General features: G+C 44.6%; 1 protein-coding gene across 2 annotated transcripts in view; it reads right to left on the bottom strand.

The window, feature by feature from the left end:
• Hydin (HYDIN axonemal central pair apparatus protein) overlaps positions 1-27,471 on the bottom strand; it is a 361,889-nt gene that overhangs the window by 119,885 nt on the left and 214,533 nt on the right. For both annotated transcript variants that reach the window (XM_047529238.1, XM_047529237.1), the window contains exons 30-42: positions 26,928-27,061; positions 26,386-26,522; positions 26,020-26,147; positions 25,704-25,895; positions 25,233-25,382; positions 21,258-21,497; positions 18,262-18,409; positions 15,462-15,638; positions 13,557-13,730; positions 9,898-10,071; positions 6,098-6,309; positions 3,028-3,162; positions 1,007-1,190 (exon numbers count right to left, since the gene is read on the bottom strand). In XM_047529238.1, coding sequence (XP_047385194.1) covers positions 1,007-1,190; positions 3,028-3,162; positions 6,098-6,309; positions 9,898-10,071; positions 13,557-13,730; positions 15,462-15,638; positions 18,262-18,409; positions 21,258-21,497; positions 25,233-25,382; positions 25,704-25,895; positions 26,020-26,147; positions 26,386-26,522; positions 26,928-27,061 — 2,185 coding nt within the window. The remainder of the gene's footprint in view (positions 1-1,006; positions 1,191-3,027; positions 3,163-6,097; positions 6,310-9,897; positions 10,072-13,556; positions 13,731-15,461; positions 15,639-18,261; positions 18,410-21,257; positions 21,498-25,232; positions 25,383-25,703; positions 25,896-26,019; positions 26,148-26,385; positions 26,523-26,927; positions 27,062-27,471) is intronic.

The following is a 27,471-nucleotide window of genomic DNA, read 5'->3' on the forward strand; positions in this document are numbered from 1 at the left end:
TTAAACAAGCTAGTCTAGTGCCTAGCCCATTCATAAGTGTTCGATAAACACTCAATTTTAATAATATTGTTATGTAAGCAGCCTTAGGGCTTTTTCAAATGTCAATACTGCAGGGAGAGGATTAGGTTGAAATGCTGCTCAGGGCTGCCTGGTCACTGTTCCTGGTTTTTCTCTGATGAAAATATGAGGAACAGACTTGGAGTTCTGTTTGAGAACTAAGACAGCCCCATGTTTGTAAATATTTCCTTAGTCAGAAAAGCATTATGATTTGTGTAGATTGTGCCAGAAGAAAGAGGAAGGCCCAAGTGAAGGGCAGTAGTGTGGCAGGAAGAAAGTCTTTTGGGGGCAGGGCCCTGCCTCCGGGGCTGTGTTGCTAATAGCGGTCCCCAAGCCCTTCCCACACCGCAAAGCTTTGCTGGGTCTTCTTCAGGCTGAAGTGGGAATTTAAGCTAACTTCACTGTGTGTGTGTATCAGGTCCTGGGTTTAATGACAGAAAAAGTAGAGTTACCGGGATCTGGTTTTCCTATTGACATGCAATGTGATTTCACAGTGTTGGGCACTCAGAGGGCTAATATGTAGAGGTTGTTTTGTAAACATTAGCAACCCCCACCATTTTAAAGGAAAGACACAATTGGTTTTGACCAAAGCAGCAAACAAATTGCCACCTGATGTCCCAGGGGTGCTTGCCTCCAGCTGTTTGAGGTTAGAGGGGAGGTGACAGGGTGTGGTGTGATATGGAGGGGAGAGAAAGGCGCCAGGGAGTGGGTTCAGCCTTCTCCACATACCCTCCGCCAGGGTGCTTCTGCCTTAGTCCCCTCGTATTGAAGGACAAATATGAGCCCCAGGTCACCCTGAGGTGCCCCTGTGAGACTGCGATGTAAACATTTCATTTCAAACCTAGCAGATTATCACATCAGGGGAAAGGCTGGAAAAGCCTCAAGCCCTCTGGCAAGGAAAGACCCTCTGGGGCTGGGAAGGACGGCCCTGGAAGGCCGGCGGTCTTGCCTTCTAGCTCCTTTTTGGCCTTCTCCTGGGCCTTCATGGCGGTGTAATCCTGGGCCATGTTGAGAACGTATATGTGCTCCCGGCTGCCGAGGGCCTTCAGCAGGCAGAGGAGGGCGGCAGGCGCGCTGCGAGCGAAGAGCGTGTCCAGGCCATCGAACACCACCCCTCGGAAGCAGTCACTCAGCTGAAACCAGAGAGAGCCAGACAGTTACCGCGGCCTGGAGATGCCTGCTCCACGTGGAGAAAGCTGCTGTGCTTTGGCTGGTGTTTCCCTGGTGCCTCCGGGCTCTGCAGACCCACTAGGCCCCGAGGAAACACCAGGAGCCACTCTCTGTTCACTAAATCCAAGGTGCTGTCTAATCAGTCACAAAAGATCTTTGCAGCACACTACTGTAGAGAGCAAAGGATTTATTCTGTCTCTATAGAATAAAAGAACAAACAAGATGTTAAAGTAAGGGTCTGGGAAGATCCATGAGGTGTATGAAAATAAGACCCAAAGGACAGATGTTCCCATGCACCCAACGAACAACAGGCAGCAAAAGCAGCAGCAGGTGGGCTCTTCCTGTTTTTCTCAGAGGTCTCACTGCCTTGGGGTACAATTTTTGTGATACTAACTTTTTTTTTTTTTTTTCCGTATCAGGGATTGAACCCAGGGGTCTTAACCACTGAGCCACATCCCCAGTCCTTTTTAATTTTTGGAGACAGGGTCTCACTAGGTTGCTTAGGGCCTTGCTACGTTGTTAAGGCTGGCCTTGAACTTGAGATCTTCCTGCCTCAGTTTCCTGAGCCAAAGGGATAACAGACATGAGCCACCATGCCCTGTGGTAATTACTGACCTTTGAAGGACAGCCTCTACTGCACTGCAGTGTTACTCAAAGTGTGGCCCAGAGACTGGCCACCACTGTCTAGGAACTGAACTTTATACTTTTGATGAGACAAAAAGCTTGTGTCACAACATAAATCAATTATATCATTGAAAACATGAGTTCAGCTGGCAGTTTTTTCTTTATAGCAAGACTCTGTTGATGAGGTGTGATCTCCACGTCTTATCAAAGACCAGCTCTCTGAGCAGTGCAGTGCCACTGGGTTCACCATTTCTCACCTCTAATCTGGGTGCACAAAGCACTTGCACACCTATTAGAGCACTTTGCTCAAACCAGTGGAGGGAAAAAGGAAACTTGAATGCAGTAGCAGCCCAAACCTTGGCATGCACCGTTTCTGGTGTGTGATGTTCTTATTCTGTTATGTTTAAATGTGCAGTTAGTACAGTGGCCCAGTTGAGAAACCAAGGCAAACACAACTCCAGGGCCTGGTGAGCAATTTAGCTCTCTGCCTAAAAACCATGGAGCATCAAACCAGCTAAAGTGCCTCCCTCTCAAATCCTGATGATCTTGTTTTCTTTCACTGCAAACACTTATGGAAAACATTAAAAAAAAAATGGAAATAGTGCTGGGTTCCCAATTTTCAAAGCAATATATCATTGTAAAACAATTCATAAATGTGAAAGACTGCAAATCTGGAATTCTGCTACCCAAAGATAACCACTTAACATGTACTTCGAGAGTTTTTACTAGGTGTGAGATATACATTTATAAATACTTATACAGAAATGCAATTTCTGTTTATATACTATCTCATAATCTACTTTTTTCACTTAATAACATTGAAAATGTATTTTCACAGCAATTAGCATAGCTCCAAATTCTAACTTTTAAGGGTGTCACATCATAATGGTGCCGAATTACAATTTGTAACACATCACTCTTAAGTGTGTAATTTTTTTGCTCTCTGGTTCTAAAGGAGAGGGGCTTCAGGCTGTACCCTGGCTGTGGACACGAGCTGACGAGACCTGTCAGAAGGTCCAGTAAATGACTGTTGGGGGTCGAAGAAACTTATCTTTCCTCCTCAAGGTCCCTGGGTTCTGAGCTGCTGCAGGTGGCTGGTGGCCCAGATTCTCAGCTCCTAGGGAGAGTGTGTGCGTGGTAAGTCTTGCAGTGTGATGCGGGTGGGCACGGACCCACCTGCATCCGCTCGGCCAGGATCTGCGTGAGAAGTTCATCAGGGAGCGTGCAGCTCATCAGCCCGGTCTCACCTCCGATGCTGGCGCTGACGCTGAGCCGGCGCTGGATGGGCCCCAGGAGAGGGCTGGAGGAAATCTGTTGAGTGGCAGAGGGGCAGGAGTCAGAATCCAGCCTGGTGTCTCGGCAGGTCCTGCAGTGGCAAGCCATACGACCCCAAGAAAATCATGATCTCTCCAGGCTCCTCATCTGTAAAATGGGGCTTGCTGTGCAGGCTCCTATCTTCCTTAAAGAATTGCTGGCAGCTTTGAGTGGGAGTATTGTGAGAGGGTCTGATGTGTGTGCTGAACTGCATCCACTTGTTTATTCACTCAGTTGATATTTACTGAACACCCGTCATGCACCAGGCCCTCTGCAGGTACCAGGGTTCCAACAAGAAGCCTGGCTGGCAACAGTGCTGCCATTCTCCTGGGAGTGAGAGAACACTGCAGGAATTTAGCCCTTGATGAGGGAGTAGGGGTGGGGACCAGCTCTGGATGACAGCGGGGGCAGGCGCACAGCTGCAGGGCAGCGCGGGCACCGGGTGAGGGAGGAGGTGGGCTGGGGGGTCGGTGGTGGCCGACGAGGTATCAGCCCTGCGCTTGCTGCTGCTGCTGCTTTCCCCAGGAAATCAGCAGAGATCATAAGCTGGGAAGGAGGAAGAAGAAACCTATCTGAGAGGTCAGGAGAGTGAGGACAGCCATGGATTAGTCATCTTGAATGGAGGACACGTTTACTAGGGCAGACCAAAGAGGCCACTTGAGATTTGTGGTCTTCAATTTAAATTAGACCATTTAGGGAAGGTGTTTTCTCCATCTATATTCAGCTGCTCTGGTAGAGTAGGAGGAGAATTGGATTAAGCAGGGATGGGGTTCTGCCTGGAGGGTGTGATGAAGGGGAAGGCCCAGGGAGTGCCCACGGCGACTGACCAAGGCATCCAAATGCGGGAAGGTGGTGGTAAGCAGAGAGAATGTGGATTGGAGGTTTTGGTGGGGTGGCTTACTTACCAGAGCAAATCATCTGGAAAGTTAGTTAGAAGAAGGTTGTCAGAAAGTAGGATGTGCAACATAGGGACCTTGGAGTTAATGGGTATTGACGAACAATGTCTAGGAATGTGATCGTGGGGGCAAGTAGCTGAGGGGGCCGTGGGATTGAGAGGCAAGAATGTTGGATTAAATATGGTTCAAAACCTCAGGATTTCTAACTGGTGCTTTCCAGGAAAAAAGGTGACATAAATAAAGTCCATATCTTCATTAAATGCCATATCACACATTTCTCCACATCTGTGACATGACTAAACTTGCAGTTGTTGGAGGGTTCGTGCTTTACGAGAGCCTCAGGAAGGCCAAGCAGCCACATCCCTGGGTAAAGCACTCTGATGGGGAATTTTGTTGTCCAAATTCTTTGAGTCCTGTCACCTTAGAGCAGTGCAGGCAGTCATTTGTCAGGGGCTGGAGTTGGGGAGGGTTGTTTATGAGCTCTGATTTCTGTTCTGGCCTTTAAGTTTCCTATTTATCGAAAGGTGACTGGAGTCAGAATTGGGATTTTCTACTACCTTTGAAGTATTCTAAAAAGCCTTATTTTACTTCTAGATAGATAGAACAAAACCAAAGAAAAACCAAAGAAAATGACTCACCATCTTACCCTATTTGTACCAGATACATGAGTTTTAGATCCTGGAATAGAGTGTTAAAGAGACGGTGCTCGGAAAGAAAATGAGAAAATGGTTTTGGTTTTCAAGGTGTTAGAAGAAGGTGAAATTGAAGTGAAGATCAGGGACACTATCTGGCACAAATTCAGCCCTGTGGGATGCTCCTCCAACCTGCAGGTCACTTCTCCCACGAAGACCTTCACTGGGGCTCCATCCCCTCACCCCCACTAACATTCAGGCCTCCTCTCTCTGCCTCTGAATCAGAGCTGCCAGGGCCACGTGGAGAAATCTTACAATGGTGGAGATCCAGTCTCCGGTCTTGGGTGGGCCATTATCATTCTCACCTACACTCTCTTTGCCCATCACCCATTTCTGGTTCTATTCACCACAGAAGAGACTCTGGAGCTTTGTCGCTCCTTTCAGCATGCTCTACAACCCTGGCCTCCTTCGTGCTTCCTGCAAAAGTCCTCGCCTCCTGCACAAATAACAGAGTCATCACAAGATCATCTCCAACCTCCAGTCTTCACCTTGCTTCACCTGCCCTTAGCTGTGTCTGTTTTTTACCCTTGCTGGCCCCAAAAGAGGCTAGCTCCCTTCTCCTTAGCTGCTTAATCTGGCCCTCCTACCTTCTCCGGGAATTCCATCCCCTATCAGGTGTGTGACCATCTTATACCTCCCCAGAAGCTCTTTTCTTTGGAGACTGTTGTGCCTCTACTTCTTTATTGACCTTGTTTGCTCCTCTTGTAATGACAACTCTTTTTCTTCTTTCTGTCAAACATCTTAAACTTGACTTCACTTTATCCATAACTCGTTAACTCATCTCACCCCACTCTAACTGGCTTTGGCACCTGCAGGTTGCCAAGAATGTTCTCTAAGTCTTTTGGCATGTCGATCAAACTCTGTGACATCTTTGTGACTTTCCAAGACTCCTTCTGCAGCAATTCCATCACTTCAATGGTTTCATCCTTAATATTTATTTGGTACTCGGTTAAACCATAGGGAATTGCTGTTATGGGTTTAAAAATGATTCCTTTAATCAGGGTTCAACCTGATTCCTTTTATGCTCCTCTTTTGTCACTAATCTCTTTTTATTGAAAATATTTGCAAGTGCGATTGCCTCCCTCATCAGACTCTTCATTGGTGCAAACTGAGTGCAGGGACTTTGCTTTATCTTTATCAACACCCAACCCAGTGCCTCTAATGTAAATGGTCCTTGCTGGGCACTATTCCTATTTCAGAAGAAGTGGTGCCGGAAAAGACAGTGTTCAGGGTGACCTACCAAGGACCCCCATAGAAATGAAGGGTGGCAGTCTGGATGCAGCGTGCTGAGGAGGAGGAGAAGGAAGGACCCCACCCCTCCTTGCAGAGAGCCCTGATTCGTACCTGTGGTGTTTCGGACTGGTGCTGGTGATGCTGCTTCTGCGACGCAGAGCCGTGACTCTCCGCCTTGCTTTTGGGGAGCAGCAGACTCCCACGCACGCTCTTTGCAGGTTTAAATTCTGGGTTCGCCAGCATGATTTCTGAAGTAAGTTTCCCCAGGTTCTCACTGCTCAGTCGTGCTGCTAAGGCATTCTGGTTTACAGAAGCCTCCTGGGCTGTAAGGAGAAGGTGAGTTTTTATTAAAAGCCACCTTAGGATTAGAAGTAATTGACGGTGGGGATGGCACCCTGGAATTCGCCATTCTCTTGGGAATGCAAAGCCATCGCTGTATACAGCCGACCAGGCTGGGAGAAGAAGCTGTGCCCACCAAGGACTGGAGGATGAGTGAGTGGAGAGCTGGTCCCGGGACCCATGCTCTTTACTGCTCATCCTGATGACAGGTCCAGCTCTGTGCCCACTTCCCCTTCCAGCCTAGAGGGTAATAATTTCCCAAACGGCTGACATACTTCAGCATTGCTGGGAATCATGACACCTGACCTTTTGAGGTTTTAGGCAATGGTGATGTCAACTGATAGTGAGGGTAAGGCATTCTCTGACCTCCTTCCCAGCAGAACCACCCAAATGAACACATGATAATAAAATAACAAACATGTGACTATTGGCAGTCAAGGCTTCAAGATTAATTTCTTCCTTTCACTCAGTCCTCCTTCCAACCAGACTGCCACTCTTCCAAACCTCCACCACCAAGAACCTCCCTTGCCAAATTCCAAGGTTTAAAAAGCTATTTGGAAAAACTCTTGCTGGAGTACCTTTGACCTTTGATAAGCTCCTGTCACCTCTGAGTCTCCAAGTCTCTAGACACCCATTACCTGCCATTACCCTGGTCTTCTCATTGTGTCTCTTAAGCTTCCAACTTCAAGGATGGCTGTATGTCCCCGAGGGAGAACAGGAGTGCAGTGCGGCAGACGCTCTTGCCCTCCCTAGGTGGGGCAGTGGAGGTGTTGCCAGGGGGCATCTGCATTTCAGCAGCTCTGAAGTGCAGTAGACATGTTAAGATTCATCTCGGCTGTTGACCATTTCAGCAAATACCTCTCCAGAGTTCCCTTGAGATTTGTCACTGCAATTAACTCTGCCTTTTCTTTCTGGGCCACTCCCTCCATCCTTCCCCCAGGAGCTGATCGCAGGTACAAGGACTCTATTGCATCTGGGGTGGGGGTGGGGCACTAAGGAAGCTGAAGCCCCCACTGAAGCAGCTGCACCAAAACACTGCCCAATTGTAGGTCCCATGTGTGCGCATGCCCCGTCGCCCCCACGCCCCCCAGGCTCTGCCTGCCTCCTTCAGAAGGCAAGACTGCCCAGCCTCCTGCATCCTGGCACCTGCCACTTCACTGTGTTTCTGCTCCTCCCTGCCCAGCCCTGCCTTTCTCCAACTGCTGTGCAATCTCTTCTGTGGTCTCCATATGCCTTTAGCCTTCCCCTGTCCACAGCATCCTTCAGGACAAAAAGCAGTTCCAATATAATTCTAATAAAATTTCTCATTCGATGCTGGATTTCTCGCACGCCATCGTCATTTGCCTCTTTTTCCTTCACTGCTCAGCTTCTCAAAACGGCAGTCTAGACCAGCTCTGTCTAATAGACAAATCAAGTGAGCCACACACGTATTTTTTAGTGTGGTTAAAATTTTCTAGTAGCTCCATAAGAGTAAAAATTAATTTTAATGATATATTTTATTTAACTCAATATATGGGGAAAAAAAACCCCTGACTATTTCAATGTGTGAACATGTAAAAACTCTCATGGCGTTACCTCCCAGTCACACTACTTCTTCAGAGTCCCAGTGTGTTCTGCACGCCTGGGTTTGAACTAGCCACGCTCAAGTGCTCAGCAGCCCCTATGGCTGGTGGCTTGTTTGTCACAGGCAGGTCTGGACTTGCCACTTCATTATGGCCTGTTGACTCTACAGCAGTGAATGTCGGGTAGAGCCCAACCTCCCCACTGAAGGGACTCCCAGAGGCACCAGGGACCTCCAGACCGTCAAGTCCAGTGGGTTCTACTCTGGGTTCCTGGCATTGGAGCTTTTGGTGGTTTCTGACTCTGTTCCTTTGTTGATTCCATACCTTTTCGTAAATCTTAGTTCTATGTTGATTGTTGATTGTGTGCCTGGCCCTGGCCCTGGTGCTGGGAACATAGCAGGGAGGAAAATTAACACAAATCCCTGCCCTGCAACCCTGCAAAGTGGATTCTTTTTTGGGGGTAGTGGGAACAGATAATAACATAAAATAAGTAAAATAAATTGTGTTACTAGAGATAAGGGCTGTGAGAACAATAAAACAGGAAGCTGTAGGAGCCCCTTCTGCTCGCCCTCTGAAGCTCTAGGGCTGTCTCCTTCACTTCCCTGGTGTGCTTCAGAGACCTCTGCTGCTTGGAACTTCACTCTGCCATCTCAGCCTCCCCTGGATTTCCCCCAGGGTCCTCCTCTCGTTCTGGGCTGATTCCATCCACTCCAGAGCTGTGCCTCTTACGTCCCTCAAGAGGCTCCCTCAACTCTGTCTCTGGCTTGATGTTATTTTTGCAGATCAGGAGCTCAAATTTGCTATTTGGCCCCAGACGTTCACACAGCCCCACAGATCATGACCAAGTGTAATTTATTTCACAGAAAAGAAAACAAAACTGAAACTAGAATCATGACATAGCTGGGGATTCCCACTAAGAGCTATTTCTTTTATGTTCCCAGCAGGGAAACTTCCATTTCCATGAGCATCCCAAGCAGAGGAGTTGCAGGAGAAGACACCACTGAAAGCCCAGCCACGGGTTGGGGCACAATGGAACACGTTGTTCGCATATTGAAATAGTCACACTCTTCACGTTCTTTCCAATCTGCGGGTGTGGCAGCACTATTAGGGATCACGTCATGTTGCTGTGACCGTATAAAGGGTCCACTCCAAGCAGGTGCTCTTGCTTCATTGTCAATATATTTTCCCATTGAGCAGCTGCTTTCTTGCCCTGCAGGTCCCTAGATGACCTGATACGCCAGGCTTCACTACCATGGGATCCAAAATCTCAATTCGTGTCCTGTCCAGCAAACTTCCTCTTCCTCCCACGTTCCCTATCTTGGTAAATGACATCACTGTCCTGCTAGCTCCTGTGACTAGGAGTCTAGTGTCACCATCTTGCCTCCCGCTCCTCGGATTCTCCACCAGGCAGCTAGACATCAGGCCAGCTGCCAGGGCCTGCTCGTCTTCAGCTTCACTTCATAAGACATGATAACAACAACGTTCCTTTATGACTTTCTGACTGCTGGGAGACTCTAGGGCAAAAACCTCCCCGGTCCCTCTTTTCCTTCAATAAAGTCCAAATTCTCAATTAAGGTCAGTTATGATTGGCCTCGACCAGCCTCCCCACCCTCGATTTATCACTTTCCCTGTTTTCTTGTCATGAATGTTCTCGTCCCTATGTTTGCCTACTAAGAACTTCTTGTTTCTTCAAAGCCCATTTCCATGAAATCACCCATGTTGGAACCCACTCATCCCAAACTTGCTCCTCCAGAGAAGCTGAAACTTCTGTTGCAACATTATTTCCTCTGTCCTGAACAAGGGAAGAGTGGTTCCCTTCCAGGCCTTGTTCTCTTCCCTATAATGCCGGGTGCACAGCTGTGTGGGGCAGGCCAGGAGACCTGTACGTGCTTGGTGGAGAGAGAATTCTCCTCTGGGCTGAGTGACCAGCTGTGGGAGGAAAGCTCAGTGGAGGGGTGCACAGTGAAGACAGGCATTGCCTGGAGGGTGCCACAGAGAAGGGGGTCTTACCAGAGTCCTCTCCTTCCTTCATGGACTGCTCGATGGCAGCCCTGATACACAGCTCCCGGGCCCGGATGCCTGGGATGTTGTTGCCATCAGATATGGCCTCCAGCACAATGGAGTCGATGTTCAAGTAGGCCGCGTTGTAGTATTTGGCTATGTTGACAGCGTTGGCTGTCTTTCCTATAAAGAGAAAAAGAGGAAAAAAAAAAAAAAAAAAAGGACACTGAATTTCATGGTTCTCATTTGTTCTATGTCCTAGACCCCTCTGTAAAGTGATCTGAGTACTCCGCCTCCCAGTCTTTTGGGTGGCCAGAGGGGGCAGCAGCAAAAAGAGGGAAGATCAGAGCCAGGCCTAAGGGCAGTGGGTCTGATCCTAATCCTATGACTAAGGTACCGTGCATGGCAACTCATGTCCTCTCTGGGGTTTCTCCTCTGTTTAAAAAAGGTTCTACCAGATATCTTCAAATACCTTGTAGCTCCTACTGTCTCTAACAGGAAGACTTTTTTTTTTTTTTTTGGTTTAAAGAATAACCTGTGTTGACTATTTTTTCTGATTTTCAAGTAGTTTTCTTAAAAAGTAAGCAGAAAATTCAAAAATAACAGATAAGAGCAAAGAAAAATAATCCATAATCCAATCATGTAGAGATATTATAGTTAACCTATGGTTGCTACATTTGCCTATGTAACTGTGTTATTAATGTTTCTTATAAAAAATAAATATGTCACACAGGAGGCAGAATAATAACCCCCACAAAGATGTCTGTGTCCTAATCCCTGGAACCTGCAAATATGTTGCCTAACATGGCAAAAGAGTCTTTGCAAATGTGATCAGTTTACAGATCTAAATATTATCCTGGATTATCAGCGTGGGCTCAGTCTAATCACCAGAGTCCTTATGAGACAACAGGAGAGTTGGATTTGGAGCAGGTGATGTGGTGACAGAAGCAGAGACTGGAAGACACTATGCTGTGAAGATGGAGGCAAGGGCCCTGAGCCAGGAATGCAGGTGACATTTCTAGAAGCTTCAAAAGACAAGGGAACGAATTGTCACCTAGAGCCTCCAGAAGAAAAGTGGCCCTGCTGACCCATTTCAGACCTATGACTCAAGGACTGTAAGAGTATAAATCTCTGTTGTTTTAAGTCACTAAGTTTGTGGCTATTGTCACAGAAGACAGAGCAAATGCATTCAAATTATAAATCAGAAGCATGACATTTCTTCTCATATAAAATGATAGATACATCATGAATATCTTTCTATTCATTGGCGACACCTGTATGACACCATTTTTTAAAAATTGTGGTAAAATGAGCACAAGAAAACATCATTTTAAGTGCACAGTTCATTACCCATGTTTAAATGTGGAGAGTTCATCTACTGTTCATCTCCAGTGCCTTTTCATGTTCCCAAAGTGCAGCTGGACGCACTAACCCCTAACTCTCCACCCCCCTTGCTCTGGTCATTCCCACTGTACTTCCTGTTTCTATGGATTTGACTACAGCTGGAACTTCACATAAGTGAAAGCATAATATTTGTTCATTTGTGTCTGATTTATTTCACTTAGCATAAGGTCTTCAGGGTTTATCCATGTTGAGGGATATGTCAGAATTTAATTTCTTTTTGAGGTTGAATAATATCCCATATTTTGTTTATTTGTGCATTTATCAATGATGTTTGGATAATTTCCACCTTTTGGCTATTGTGAACAGGGACGTAAAAGACATTTTTTTTTTTTTGTGGTGCTGGGGATTGAATCCAGGGCCTTGTGCTTGACACTCTATGAACTGAGCTATATTCCCAGCTCCAAGACATTGTTTTTAATGGCAAGATAGTTCACTGCACTAATGTACCATGACTTAATTAACCAGTACCCCATAGTGAATGATTCAATTGGCCCCAATTTTTATGAAGGTACACAGTACTGCAGTGAACACTGATGCAGCTAAACTTTGTCCACACTGATAACTGTTTTCCTAGGAAATGCTTAGAAGTAACAATGCCAAAGGGTTTGCACATATTATTCTCTCTCTTATATAATACTCTAATGTCCTGGATTTTTCTCTAGTATCTTAAAATTATTAAAATAATAAAGGCTCAAACAATTCAGAGATGTATCAATTCAAAATGAGGTGTCTTTCCTCTCCTTCTTAACCTCATGTCTCTGAGACCAGCAATTTAAGAGTTTGGGGTTAATTCTTTAGTATATAAATGATAAGCTAAAGAGTCTTTCATTGCCTTCAAAAATTACATTGGCTAATCTTACCATACACACCAAAGGGGCAAAATCCCCAACACTGAACAATCTGCAACTAAAACTATTTTGCTTGAAGATTTTTTGAAAACTGTAACACTCTATGAAACGTGAGAATTGCTGTTGCTGTGGTTGACATTCCCCCTAATAGTGCTTGTCTCTCTAGATGGAGATGTGCCTGGACCCTCCTCTGGAAGGAGGCTAATGTCTCCTTCCAGGTCTGTGCATTTTCAGGATTGACTCTTCAGCTGTCTTGGATTTCTTCATCATCTCTCCCCCAACACTTCTTCCAGAGCAACACAAAAATGGCCACAAGTGGCTCTGGGCAGTGGAGTCTTCAAAACATTTTCAATCACATTCTTAATTGTCTTGTTCTACCTGTTGCTCCCAAATCTGGCCTCAGAACTTTTAAACTCTGGGTTGTGATGTCTCAAGGAAAGGTTCTTCAAAGGAAGGGGTAATGGACTGTTACTGTTTGTAAATATTCCTGGAGCATCTCACTGTTGAGAACAAAGATGTTCCAGAAACATAGTTTGAGTGACAATAATTAGATCATGAAATGTAACCTCGTTCTCCCCTTTAAGGGAGCTGAAGCTAAGAGAGCTTCCAGGACCATCCTCCCAAGGTCCTACTACTCTGCCATTACTAGCTGGGGGATCTTGGGAGGATGTCCTAAAGTTTCTTTGAACATTAACTTCTTGTGAGGTAGAGGCAATCTAACTCTCTTCTCCAGGTGATTGTGAAGTTATGTAGAGAAATGAATGGGAAGGAGCTCTGCAAACTGGAATCCACTACCCGAGTTTAAGATCTTGTTCAATGTAGGTGATTTTGCTCACTTGGGTTTATAGTGACGTCGTCATGTGTAATTTGGAGGCAATAAAGGATCCTTGTTAAAGAATGGCTCACTCTTTGATGGTGTTATGATTAATAAAATATTCCTCGAGATTATTTAGTGTGTGAGTGGAGTGTTTTTTCAGTGGTGATTTAAACTCCAGATAGAGTGATAGTTATGGATGATAACAATCATTGTAGTAATAGTAATGGTAATATCATCAATTCTTTCAGTATTTATTATGTGCTAAATGCTAAGATAAGCATTTTATATAAATGCTCTCCTTTCTTCTCCCAATCATCCTATAAAAGAAATTCTACTAACACCATTTTATAGATGAAGACACTGAGCACAGGGAACTTCAGGAACATGCTAAAGGCACACAGCTATAAATGGCAGGACTGAACATAGGGCTGTTTGGCTCTGGGGTACATCTAGTAATTACTCTGGTAAACTGTTCCTCAAATGACATTGTTAGTATTCACCCTAACCACACAGTGGACATCGCCATCCTGGAAGCCACCAGGTTTATGGAGGAGACGTGGCTTCCTTGGTCTTCACCTCCCTTCAGAGTTGTCACATACCTGACAAGGGTGTCCCATGGATGATAATGGCAATGCCTTTCCGGTTCTTGCCCAGGCGGCCTTCGGCAGAAATGTCAATGCCCAGGTGACGTGCGATCGCCTTGTTCACTGGGTTGTTTTCCACCTCTCCGACTTCTTCTGCAGAGTGACTGTCAATGCTCTGAATCTTTTCATCTGCAAAATAAAAATACATGTGGTATCTGCACATGTGTATGCAAGTATAATACACCCAGAATGTACATGGGGGTAGGAGGCAGTGGGATGAATTTTTCTTTTTAAATGCTGTTGTTTTAAGATGGCACACATTACAGCAGTCCCCACCTGGAATGTAAGAGAACATGCTTTCTGGCTTATAATTTGCCCATACCTATTAAAATTTAAAAACACAGACACTCTCTGATTTGAATTCTATATCTGGGAATCTCCCCTGCTGAAAAATAACAAGCATATTTATATGAAGAGAAGGACTGTTTATTGTGACAAAATATTAGAGACTAGCTAAATTTCCAACATCAAGGGACATTAAATGATAGTATATTCATAGCATAGCATTAATAAGTAGTAGTTGTAGCAGTAATGACCTAGACAACAGAGATTTGTCAACTATAGCCCCTAGGCCAAATCTGTCCTGATCCTTGTTTTTGTAAACAAAGATCCCCTGGAACAAGGCCACAGCCCTCTGGGTTGTGCTGTCTCAGGCTACTTCCATGCTCAGAGGCAGAGCTGAAAGCTGCAGCAGAGACTGCATGACCTACAGAACCCAGGATATTACAGTCAAACCAAACCCTGATTTAGATCAAAAACATTGGTCTGGAGGGACATCTACAATGGAGAAAAGCAAGCTGCAGATCCATACATATGGTATGCAGGGCAGTATGTAGCCAAATACTTGTAGTTACCCAAACATACTCAGTGTTTTAATGACAACTAGGATTGTACTCTAAATTTTGTTCTGTGGCTTGTTTTTTCACATAATATATCTTTAATATTTTTCTATTTATTAAAATACAGATCTTATTCTTTTAAAATAGCCTCTAAATACATTCCATTGTATGGATTTATCATAATTTAACTATTTCCCTACTGACAAGCATCTAGATGGTTTCCAGGTTTTTCCACCCTGAGCACGGTGGTGTGCTTCTGTCTCCACTGGGTACCTGGCATGGCCTCTGGAAGAACCAGGTGTGGAAGATGGGGGCACAGCCAGGATGTGTGGGGTGGGGAAAAGCTGCCAAGGGAGGCTGGGAGGCACTTAGGGGCAGGTCAGCTGGTCCTGGTGGGATTAATCATGAGGCATGGAGCCAAGAACTTCGGTCTTTATCCATTTCGCCACTGCATTTTTCCACTTTAATTTATTCACCTTGCAAATTTGATGAGGGCCAAGAATAACAATTTAACTCTTTCAAGATCTTATGAGCCATGCTCATGGTTCCTATTCCCTGAGGTAGGCAGCTGACAAAGTGGTGTGTGCTTCATCCTGGCTTACCGTGACAGGCGACAGACAGCCCTCATGAACCCAGTTTTACTGAAACAAATTTTCTGAATATGGGTTCAATATCTTGTGTGCTTTGGGGAAAATAAATGCCAGAAAATGGGGCCCTCAAAGCCGGGAGGTCAAGAGGAGGGTTCCTCCATGGTCCAATTAGAGGGACTCTGGAAAGAATGTTCTCCAGTCTCCCGGAATTCTAGCATAAAGATTCAGTCCTTCACGTTAATACTTAGTCTAATTAAAATGCAATTAACTGTGGCAAGAAGAATGTACCATATGCCAGCTCTCCAGCAGACTTCTGTGCTTGTAGTACGGGGTGAGGGTGGACGGGGGCTTTTCCAGAAGGCAGGGAGCCAGTTCTAGGGGGCCCAGGGCTTAGAGAGAACAGGTTCCCCAACATTAAAATGCTCTATTACTTTGAAACACTATCTTTTCCAGGCTTTCCTCATCCTCCTCTTCATCTGGGTAGGGTTTGGAGTCGGGCAAAGGGTGCCGCTCTTCCAGGTTGGATGTGACAGAGATCCCTCTGCTAAGTGATGTCCGCTTCGTGCTGCCAGAGGTCCCCTGGTCTGACGTGGTTATATCTTCGTCTTCTGCAGGAGGACAAAGGGTGCAAACACAGGGGGAGGAGCTGGGAGGGGCCCGGGGGAGACGGGGGCCCAGAAGACCACAAAGGAGAGAATCTTTGTATTGGCCATGGTCACCCGGGGCTGTGCAGTCCCAGCAAACTGGAGCTGCAGACAGAGTTAGCGGCTTTGAAGCTTCTCTGCACATAGTGTTTCTATATTTTAACATTTGTTTAGATACCAAAATTATACGCTTGCTCAGAAAATTTGGAAAATTCAGAAGAGTCAAGAATTATGAAGTTAGCTATAAAAATATATCCAGAAAGTCAAAGAAATGGTGAAAGGAATCATAGCTGAGTTTTACAATACCAGTTACAGGAGCGCGGCAGCCTCTCAGACTTTTAATTTGTAATTCAGAAATCTACTTGGGATCATATTGTACATTCCCATCTGTGACCCGCTTTCTCCCCGGAACTTCTCATGGGCGTTTCCCATGTTGCCATTGAGTACACCTGCCATTTTGTCAGGCCAGCACCCTCCTGTCCCCTCGTTCACAGAGTCTCAGTGGGTAGGACTGTATGAAGGTGGGTCCCTTAACCCAGGGTAAGATATCTTCTTTGTTCAGAATTGAGATTTAAACCTCAGGGCCTTCTTGTGAATGAGGACGACAGGACTTGGGAGAGCTGGCCTTCCCTGGAGGGGTCAGGGAAGCAGAGAAGGATGGTCTACAGCATGAGAGCCGAGAAGTGCTGTGGGAAGCAGAGGGTGCCCCTCCCTGGAGTCACTACGGACCCCTCAGCCCTAGCTCCAGACCACTTTCCACTGGGCCAAATGGAAAACTGCACCCATAACTGTGGCATTTATAGACCATGAAAACAGGCCCTTCTCTGCCCTCCTGACGTCCTTTGTACACTGCAGCCCCTTGTAGCCCCCTGCCTCAGGCTGGGGGGCACTTCCTCTAAATTCAACTCTCTCCTTCTGTCCCCTTACTGACTGTGAGCTCTCAAAGTCAGGGGCCGTTCGTCATTGATTATTTCCCCCAGCACTTCAACTCAGTGTTTGCAAGACCGTGGGTGCCTGCTATGGGTTTGTGTCCCTCCAAATTTATGTGCTGAAGTCCTAACTCCTCAGCCCTAGCACCTCAGAACATGACTGCATTGGAAGGCAAGGCCTTCGGATAGGCCACTGAGGTAGAACGAGGCCACACGGGTGGGCCCTGGTCCAATCTGACAGATGTCAGCATGAGAAGAGGACATCAGGACACAAGCGCCCACCGTGGGAGGCCAGTGTGAGGCCAGTGTGAGGACAGGAGGATGAGAGCCACCCACAAGAATGGTTTCAGAAGAAACGGAAACTATCGATTCCTTGACCCTGGAATTTTAGCCTCCAGGATTGTGAGAAAGTCAATTTGTTGGTTAAGCCACTGGCTGGTATTTCTTAGGGCAGCTCTAGCAAACTACCACAGTGCTCAACAAACATGACCGGGTGAGGAGCAGCCTTCTTCTCTGCCAAAGGAGTATTTACTAGCCTCACTTTCCTTGAGGGACTACAGGGCAGGACAGAGGGCAGTTCATTCCCTCAAACAACACACATTTGTTGGGCACTGTAGGGTAATGGCTGCTGTTCTGTGTGCTGGGTTTACAAGTGAGGAACACATCACCGCCCACATGGGGGCTACTTCTTCTTTCTCTCTTTTTTTGACTGGGGATCAAACCCAGAGATATTTTAACCACTGAGCCACATCCCCAACCCATTTTTTGTATTTTATTTAGAGACAGGATTGCTTAGGGTTGCTGAGGCTGGCTTTGAACTTGCCATCCTCTTGCCTCAGCCTCCTGAGCTGCTGGGATTATAGGCATGTGCCACTGTATTTAGCCCATATGGGGGCTTCTTCTCTAGAGGGGAGGTATGAGGGTATGAAGGGAGTAATCACACATGTGATGGCAGTCACACAAGAGACAGCAAGTCAGAACGGGCTGGAGACGTATCCAGGATGAAGGCCAGAGAGGCAGGAAGGCCACACATCATCAGCCACAGTCCTACAAGCCAGCAAGGGAATTTCCTGCTCCAGCACACCAGAGGCCCTGAGCAGATGATGGGATGACTCAGGGTGCTGGACCAGAAAAGGCAAGATTATTAAGAGTGCAGACCACTGGCTTTGAGGACATGGGTGGGCTGGCCTCTTTCTGGTGTGAATTTCCCCACTACCTCTTTCAGGACACCAATTTCTAACTTGCTCAACACATTACTCTGTGTTACCTATACCCCTAGGAGGCAGTGGAGTGGGTATCAGTTATGGACAACACAGTCAAAAAGATGGGGCTGGTTCTGCCACTTAAAACCATGGACTTAGTCTTTCTGTACTTTAGTTTCTCATCTGTAGGTGCAAAGCCCTGAGTGGACTGTCTAGCAAATACTCTTCTATCTGTTAGCTCTTTTTAAATCTCAATACTGCACTGGACTCTAGTGAGAGCAGAATTTACCCAGTCTTTGCATCCGTGACATGGGGATGACAGGACCCATTTTGTAAGGGTTAGAAAAAAGATACAGAAGGCACCTGGCAGGTACTCCGTAATTGGTTGTCCCACAGCAGCGGAATTCAGAAGGGCCACGGCAGTGGTTGGGGCCATTCTCCACAGTGAGTGCTCACCGATCTCCTGTGTCTTCATCTGCTCTTCCTTTGACTTCTTCACCTCCTTAAAGTATTCATACACTTCTGGGGGCAGCTTCTCCCCGGGCATGCGGGGTGGCAGCAGCAGGGTATTGTAGGAATCATAGCCCTTCAATTGTCGCAGGATCTGTTCAAGGAGAGAATGGGAGCTGCTGTTGGTGGCACTGAAATTTCCTTTCTGTTCTTTGGTCTTGTGAAATCTTTGCTCCAACCTGAGGCTGAAATTTGTAGAATTACTTCCTGGATTTCACAGGGTGGGGCCCTTTGGAGAGATCTAAAAAGTAGGGCTGAACCCTGAACCTGTGGGAATTCAAGAGCTTTATTTTGCTCCATGTCTGTCTGGACATTTCTCATGTGGAAAATAATTTTCTTCTTGCTTTGAAAATAACGAATACTGTTTTTCCTTTTTTTTTTTTTTTCCAATGACAAATGTACAGAAATCTGGTATCCACTTTGTGGACACATTCATAAAAAATAGTCATACACGGCTTAAGGATGGGGACTTGAGAAATGTGTTAGGGGATTTTGTTGTACTAATATCACACAGTGGACTCACAAACTAAGATACCAGTAGGCAATACAACCTTATGGGACCACTGATATATATGTGGTCCATTGTTGACTGAAATGTCCTTATGTGGCACATGACTACATGGGGTGAGCAATATTACACTATGGTTTTCATAAATAGAGGATCCAGGGGAAAACAGGTTAAATGGTATTAAATGGTGTGTGTGTGTGTGTGTGTGTGTGTGTGTGAACACGTATTAGGGCTGCCAGATAAAACACACAATGCCCAATTAAAGTTATATTTCAGATATACCGCAAATACTTTCTTTCAGTGTAAATATACTACTTGGTATTTGAATATGCTTATACTTTGAAAAAAACATTTGTTGTTTATCTAAAATTAAAATTTAATTGGAAAGCCTGGGTTTTTTTCCCTTATAAATCTTTTAATTCTAGTGTACATGTATATTTATAAAACACAGTAAAATGAAGTGACAAAAACATGTACTTCCTCTTCAACTTGATTTGTTGGTGTGGGAGTTTGCTTTGTTAGGTAACCCTTCTCCAAGATCACCATGTTTAGTTGTTTGAAGGTCCCTGATAAGAAGTTCATTCTAAAATTTTTATAGAAGAACAAAGGACCAAGAACAGTTAAAACACTGGTGAAGGAGAATAAAAGGGAAGGCTTGCCCTGCCAGGTACCAGAACTTATTATAAAGCCACGGTGAAAGATGGTGGCATTGATGGGCTGAAAAATGACCAGTGAGAAAGAAGAAAGAGTTCAGAGTAGATCCATTCGCACTGGAAATTTATACAGGACAGAGGTTGCATCGACCAGTGGGGGAAGGAAGGACCATGCCAGAATGGTGGGTGTAGGGATACAAAGGTGGCAGCTTGTGTCCAGTGGGTAACAAGGAGGGCTCCCCCAGTTCCAGAGATCCTGTGCAGTTATCTCAGTTCTCCACTGAAATCTCCTCATACTCATCATCTCTTTCTGTCCAATTCTGGTTTCCTATTCTCCCTGAATAGGCGTTGTTCCTGAGAGTGCACCCAGTACTTCTTCCAGAGGCAAGTCTCAGAGCCTGAGATTGGGCTTTCCATGGAACCTGACCCACCACAGAGGGTTCTGTACCCACATAAGCCACCGAGGATCTCATAAATACCTAATAAAAAGATTCCCTTCCAGAAGGGCAGATTCTGTTTCTGAGAAAACTTCTGGGGGCAAAATCCACATGAGGTAGGGTATGAACATTGGTAACGAGGCAGACAGAAGATTCAAAGGCTGAGTAGGGGGAGAGTCTACAGGAAACACAAACCCCTTCACTAAATCATCTCCAAATACTGACCCACTGGAACCATGAGATAGCAAATGCTTATCATTTTGAGATTCTGATTTTTAGGCTAATGTGTTACACAGCAAAGATAACTAGTATAACATCAGACTTCACGTACAGTCACATCTCACCAGAACGCAATGCAGAAGCATGTTTAGGATACTCAAGTGAAGAAAATGAGAGCTAAGGATATAATCAAACTGAGTTGCAACTGTGAGCTATAACAAAAGACCTGACATTAGTACTGTAGGATTCCTGGAAGGGGAGTAGAAGGAGAGTAGGACTTAAAAAGTTCTCAAATAAGTAATGGTTAAAATTTTCAAATTGGGAAGATAAAGATCTATAGATTCAAGAAAATGACAAGTCCCAAACTGAATAAACCATAATAAATATATGCCCAGATGGATTATAGTCAAACCTCTATAAATTAAGGCACAGAAAAACTCTTGAAGGCAGTGAGAGAGAAAACTTCACACATACACACACACACACACATATAAATATGTATGTATATATACATATATATAAAATAGATAGTATATATAGAATAATATGTACAACACAACTACAGAAGTTATGTAAAGAGATATACTCAAACACACTCCAGGTAAATAAAAATGGAATTTTACTGATAGGAAGGCAGGAAAAAGTAAACATAAAACAAAAACCAAAAAACGATAAACTGGGAGATTTAAGCCCTAAGATATAAATAATTTCATTAAATGTAAATGGCCTAAATAAATCAACTAAGGACAGAGATGGCAGAATATATTTTTTAAAATGTCCCAAATACAGGTTGTCTACAAATAACTCACTTCAAATATACTGACACAGGAAGGTTGCTGCATATCATTTTTTACTGTTTGAATCAGAACAATTAATATGCTTTAGTTTTTTGATTACTTGTTTAAAATGCATATTGGAATCACAAAAAAGCAATGAATTCTGCTCATACAAAGGAAACAGGTCAGGAAAAGTTACAGCAAAGTGATGAGTAAATTGACAAGAAAGTCCTCCAGGGAATGAGAGGGTAAAGATCAGGAGGAAGTTATTCCATGCAGAGAGAACACAAGTACGTGGCAGGGCCCAGCAGGTATAGGGAAATTGAGTTTGGTTGTGGGCTATGCTTACCTTTTCTTCCATGAGATATTGCTGGTCAAACTCTAAGGAGTAAAACTCGATTGGAAAGCTGCAGGGATTCTTCACTATCACCTCAGCCTCATCCCCAGAGGTATAAGGCAGCAGAGGTCCCAGTTCCAGAACGGAAGGATTAAATTCCAGGCGTGGCTCGAGACCCTGCCCGGATGTCAGCAGCGTGAGCTTCTGAGTGCTCTGACCAATCTGGAAAAACAGGGTTTGGCTGTAGAATTTCTGGAAAACAAAAACAAAACAAACATCTGAATTTTCTTTTATATGTCATGTAAAACTGAAAACTGCTAAGGGGACGAAACTTATCCTATTTAGATAAGGAGAGAAAACTTTTCATAAAGTGGCGTTATTATCACTGGGTATTTATATGTTGGTGTCTAGCACGTCAGGCACAGTACCGAGAACTTCGTCACTTGTAACAGGCCCTTGAGTGTCATCTTCATATCCCTCAGAACTTCCTACGTACTCAGACTTGCACTGCCACCATCTTCGCCTCTGGGTCCGAAGGCTGTCATTTTTGGACCCTGCTGCATACGGAGAGCAGAAGGCATGGAGGAAGTGCTAAGGACACTACATTGGTAATTCTCAGAAGTCCTGTATAAGTATCCCAGCACCCTTGCTCCCAGCGAGGGATGATTCTGAAGGGTGCACTTTGTATTTTCCCCCAGAATTTGGTGGAATGCCAGAGCTATGGCACTCAGCCCATCTGACGGAATTACAATCAGATGCCAGGTGACAGTCATACATACCTACTCACACTTTCACAAAATGGCACAGAAATCTACTTTCCATTCAGTAGTTCCTAATCTTATCACACTGGGGAACCTATTAATAATTCAGATTCATAGGGCCATCCCTAGCGATTCTGACTCCATGAGAGCAGAGCCAGGCTGGAGATTCTGCATTTTAAAACAGATACCAGGCCATTCTGACATATCTGGGCTCACGGGTTGGGTTTGGGGCTGTGAGTGGCTTCACAATTTGAAGAACACTTAACTATGTTAGCTTAAGGACAGAAATGAGAAGAAAGGAATATATACAGACTTATCTATACACTGGGGAAAAAATCCATGGAGAACGAATTGTTGGCTAAGGGGGTTTCTATGTAGTTATGAACTTAGCACCTTTTGACCCAAACTTCCATATTTTAATTGCTGTTTATGACAATCTTTCTAAAACATTTCAATCACTTCCTTGTTTTCTAACATGGAGTATTCTGAATACATGTTTCAATGCATCAGAACTGCTAGTGTGGACACCACACAATTTCTCTGTGCTTTTGGTGGTGATGGAGATGCAGATGTAGATTATACTGGTTTCAAGGTCAACTGATTCCTTGACTGCACCCAAAAAGTTCTCCCAATCAGTAGAAACACTTTATTAATTTTGACCAATTCCAATTCAACATTTATGAAACTGCCTAAACAAATCTATTTTTTACAGTTACTGATATTTCCCTCATTCAGGATTGAGAAAAAAAATCCAAAATCTTGAATAAATTCCTTTACAATTTTAAGACTCTCTGAGATAATAAGCATATTATTCATTTTCTTCTAGAAGGGCTAGAAGAATTTTGATAATGACAGGAATCTAGGCTTCATATTCTTTATTTATTTAAAAAAATTTTTTTAGTTGTCAATGGACCTTTATTTTATTCATTTATTTATATGTGGTGCCAAGAATCAAACCCAGTGCCTCACACATGCTGGGCAAGCTCTCCACCACTGAGCCACCACCCCTGCTCTGGTCTTCATTTTAGAATGAGATATGAAGTCACATCCTTTTCTTCTTTCTCACTGTAGATCATTAAGCATTTCCTTAAAGCCACTACCAAGAATGAGCGTTCACATAGGTGTTCACACTGATTTGTCTTTTAAAAGAATAGAATAGAGGAAAACATCTCTCAAATGCCTTGGACTTTGAATGAGTCTTTACAGTGTAACTTCTTGAGACTATTTCTGGTTCTAGGATTTTATTACTTTTCTGTATTCTTGGTCAGGAGTAGTTTTGTGCTGATGGTCTTTATGAAAGAAATGTTTGTGAGGCTCAGGGAGACTATTCACCAGGACGGTCTTACTATCATGATTGCTGATGGTAAGAGTTAATAGTTACGAAGACTTTTACTGTTGTTTTAGTCAGTTTTTTCACTGCTGTGACTATAGGGCCTGACCAGAACAACTGTAGAGGAAGAAAAGTTTATTTGGGGGCTCATGGTTTCAGAGGTCTCAGTGCATAGACAGCAGACTCCATTCCTTGGGCTCAAGGTGAGGTTGAACATCATGGAGGAAGAGTGGCAGAGGGAAGCAGCTCGCAAGATGATCAGGAAGCAGAAAGAGACTCCACTCTCCAGATACAAAGTATATATCCCTCAGTCATTCCCCCAATGCCCACTTCCTCCAGCCACACTGGAGAAAATCCCATCAGGGATCAATCCACCAATTAGGTTAAGCTATAATCCAATCGTTTCTCCTTCAAACCTTCTTGCATTGTCTCACACTTGAGCTTTTGGGAGACACCACATCTGAACCATAAGAACTGTATATAGAGTACTTTGATGCCTATTTCATTCAATCTGTTAGTCTTTGAATTAACCCTAAGAGAGAGCTGTTGCAGGTCAGTAATAACTTATTGGGAACCCCAGGGGCCAGATGCTTTCAAATTCAGCTTTTAAAAAGTTAAACACAGTACACAGACACGGTGTCACCCAGCGCCCTCAGCAGAGTGCCAGGAAAGTCCTCTGTAACCAAACAGTAATATTTCTGTAATGTTTGACTCTGAAAACTAAGTGAGAAAAATCAAATCAAATCAAAATAGTCTTCTGTCACTTCAGATGAGTTTTTTTTTTTTCCCAAATAAGTTTTGATATGAAACTAATGAAACCACCCTCCACCTTGCTTTTTGGAGCTTATTGGATTTCAGAATTGCATTTTTTTTTTTTAACCATTGAGCTATATCCCCAGATCTTTTTAGTTTTGCTTTAAGACAAGTTCTCACTAAATTGCTTAGAGCCTCGCTAAGTTGCTGAGGCTGGTCTCAAACTTGTGATCCTCCTGCCTCAGCCTCTGGAGTCACTGGGATTGCAGGTATGTGCCACAGTGCCCAGCAGCAATAAAGGATTTTTTTTTTCTTTTTTTTTTTTAATTGTAAACAAATGGGATACATGTTGTTTCTCTGTTTGTACATGGAGTCAAGGCTTACCATTTGTGTAATCATAAATTTACATAGGGTAATGCTGTTTGAGTTATTCTGTTACTTTTTCCCTTCCCCCCACCCCTCCCACCCCTCTTTCCCCTCTATACAGTCCTTCCTTCCTCCATTCTTGCCCCCCTTCCTAACCCTAACTCTAACCCTAACCCCTCCCACCTCCCATTATGTGTCATCATCCACTTATTAGCGATATCATTCATCCTTTGGTTTTTTGAGATTGGCTTATCTCGCTTAGCATGATATTCTCCAATTTCATCCATTTGCCTGCAAATGCCATAATTTTATCCTTCTTTATGGCTGAGTAATATTCCATTGTATATATATACCACAGTTTCTTTATCCATTCATCAATTGAAGGACATCTAGGTTGGTTCCACAATTTGGCTATTGTGAATTGAGCAGCTATGAACAAGGATTTTTTGATATGTAATAGTATTACTTTTTATTTTATCTATGAACAAACTGAGGTTTAGTAAGGCTATGTGATTGGCTCAAGACTCACAGCCTATAAGGGCAAAGGCAGAAGTCCACTAGCCACGTCTTCTGATAAAAGTTGATATGTTGGTTCGATCTGCCAATTCCAGACCACCAAGCCATACAGCTCCTATGTGAATCAGAAGCACTTGAGAAGCCAATCAGAAAAATGAGGCACGAGTCAGTTTCCCTTGAGACTCAAGCAAGCATGGGCTCTGAGTAAAGCTCAAAAAGCTCCAGAAAATCTCAGTGAAGGCACATTTCTTTCCAGCTCACCTCTTCTTTCGGCATGAATTTCACCTGCACGTTGAACTTCTCACCAGGAACCAAGACCCCAGAGATGGGCTGTATTTCAAAGATCCGAGACTTTGGCTTTAATTCAGCATGCAGTTTCCTTCTTAAGTACTTTGGCATGTGTCTCTCCAGCTGGTTTATAAATATTAGATAATTAGATAATCTTTCATGGAAAAGGACTCATTCTGTTATCTACTCACTCAACCTACATTTCCCAAGTACCTCCCAGGTGTTGGAGAACGTGTCAACTCCAGAAGTACAAAGATGAATAGAACATCTGACCTGATATCATGGTCTGATGGAGCCTTCAATGCAGGGCTTAGGGCCCAGGCACTGGCGACCACAGAATGTCTCTGAGCAGGAGATTGAAATTAGCAGAAGAAGGGCTGAGAATTACAAATCTGGCTATGATGGAGATGGAGAAAAGGGGACCAATGGTCACAACTCATTTACCTTGCTTATAGGATATTGGCTCTGGATGAACCATTCACAAGGGACTTGGAGATGATTGGAAAGCTGAACAGTTTCTATGATGCACTGTCCACACTGAACTGTGGCAAACTCCACTTTTCCGCAAGACAGTGTCATAGTTGGAATGGTCACCTTGGCTCGGAGACAGATGTGAACTGTTGGCCCTCCAACCACCTGGAGTGGACAAAAGATTGCTGTTTGCCATGTGGCATGGGGTTGGGGAAAGAATCACAGCTTTGCTATAATAACTGGATCATCCAGAGCAGGAAGTGTGGAGGGTCAGGTGGGCCCATTTTACCTTGATGGGCAGAAGGACCTCTTTGTTTCCCACAGGAAGATTAGCCCCTTGTGGGTCAAATCTCACTTCAAATGTTTCCGTTTCACAATAAGGCAGATTTTTTATACGATCTAGCTGAGTACTGAAGCCTGGACCAAGACAAACAAAATTTCTTTGTGAGAAAGGGAAATGACAAACAGTCCGTACTCTAGAGACACCCCTCTGGGGCAGAATGACCACTCCAAGTATCACAGAGTGGCCCAGCCAGTCCTTCTGCCGATCCCAGAAGGAGCATATGTGCCGCTCCAGAAGGACAGGGCAGACCGGGTGGGTTCCTTTTTGGAAATGACAAAGTGCAGCAAGAGAGGGTCTCCCCAGCCTGGTTACCTGTGTCATGAAGGACACGCTTTTCTGCATGGAAGGACACTGGAAAATGACTGGTGTTGGTGATCTTGATGATGTGGGTTCGGATGTCACCAATGACAATGTAGCCAAAGTCCAGGATATACTCCGGCAGCTGGACTCTGAAACAGTAAACATGCTCTCCTTACCAGTCACTTTCAAAGTGAGAGGTTCTCTCCTATCTCCTGTGCACAGTTCTGTTTTCCAGGGTGGAGAACAACTGAAGGACTCTAGAATGGAAACTAGAAACACCACAGTTCCTCCAGAACTCCACGCTGGTTAGCCATTACCTCAGGACACGTTCGGCATGGCTCCTCATGGTCTGGAACAGGGCCTGTCTACGAGACATGGCTGGAGTCTTTTGGCTTGAGGAGGCAGGAACCTGCCGGATCGACTTGATGCAAGGGGACAGCAGATAACATGAGGCGAGTGGATTTCATTCCTAGATGATCACTCACTATTTCAGGGGACACTGCGTGTTTTCTCTGCCACGCTGTCCATCAGATGCAACACAGTAGGGCACTCACTTGGCTAGTTTGCGGCAACTCCAGTGGATGAAGTAGGTGTCATCTGCTGCATCGGGGGTAACCGTTTTCTGATGTTCTAGGGCATAACTTTGGACTATAAGTCGCTCTACTTCCATCTGGATTTGAGCATTTAACTGGAGCAAGAGAGAAGAGCAATTCAGAAAGTTGTTCTAGAACATGCATATTCTCTCTCTTTCTCTTTCTCACTCTTTTTTGGTGGTGCCCCAACCTGATCCTAGCAAGCACTCTACCACCGAGCTATATCTCCAGACCTGAAGCATGCATTTTCAGTGGAGAATAAAATGGGGATTAAAATGGGTTCTTATTGGGGTTGGAAAATCTTAGTTATTACAATGGGTTGTGATCATACAAAGGGCTATAGGGCACGGATACGCAGTCAACCTAGGTTATTCAAATTTTCACTTGGGTGGGTGGGGGAGAGAAAAACAAACTGGTTCATCTATACCCTGGAATACAACTCAGCCATTAAAAGGAATGAACTAACAATGCGTACAACTCAGATGAATCTCAAGAACCAGTCTCA

Source organism: Sciurus carolinensis, chromosome 16, assembly GCF_902686445.1.
Source record: "Sciurus carolinensis chromosome 16, mSciCar1.2, whole genome shotgun sequence".
Lineage (NCBI taxonomy): Eukaryota > Metazoa > Chordata > Mammalia > Rodentia > Sciuridae > Sciurus > Sciurus carolinensis.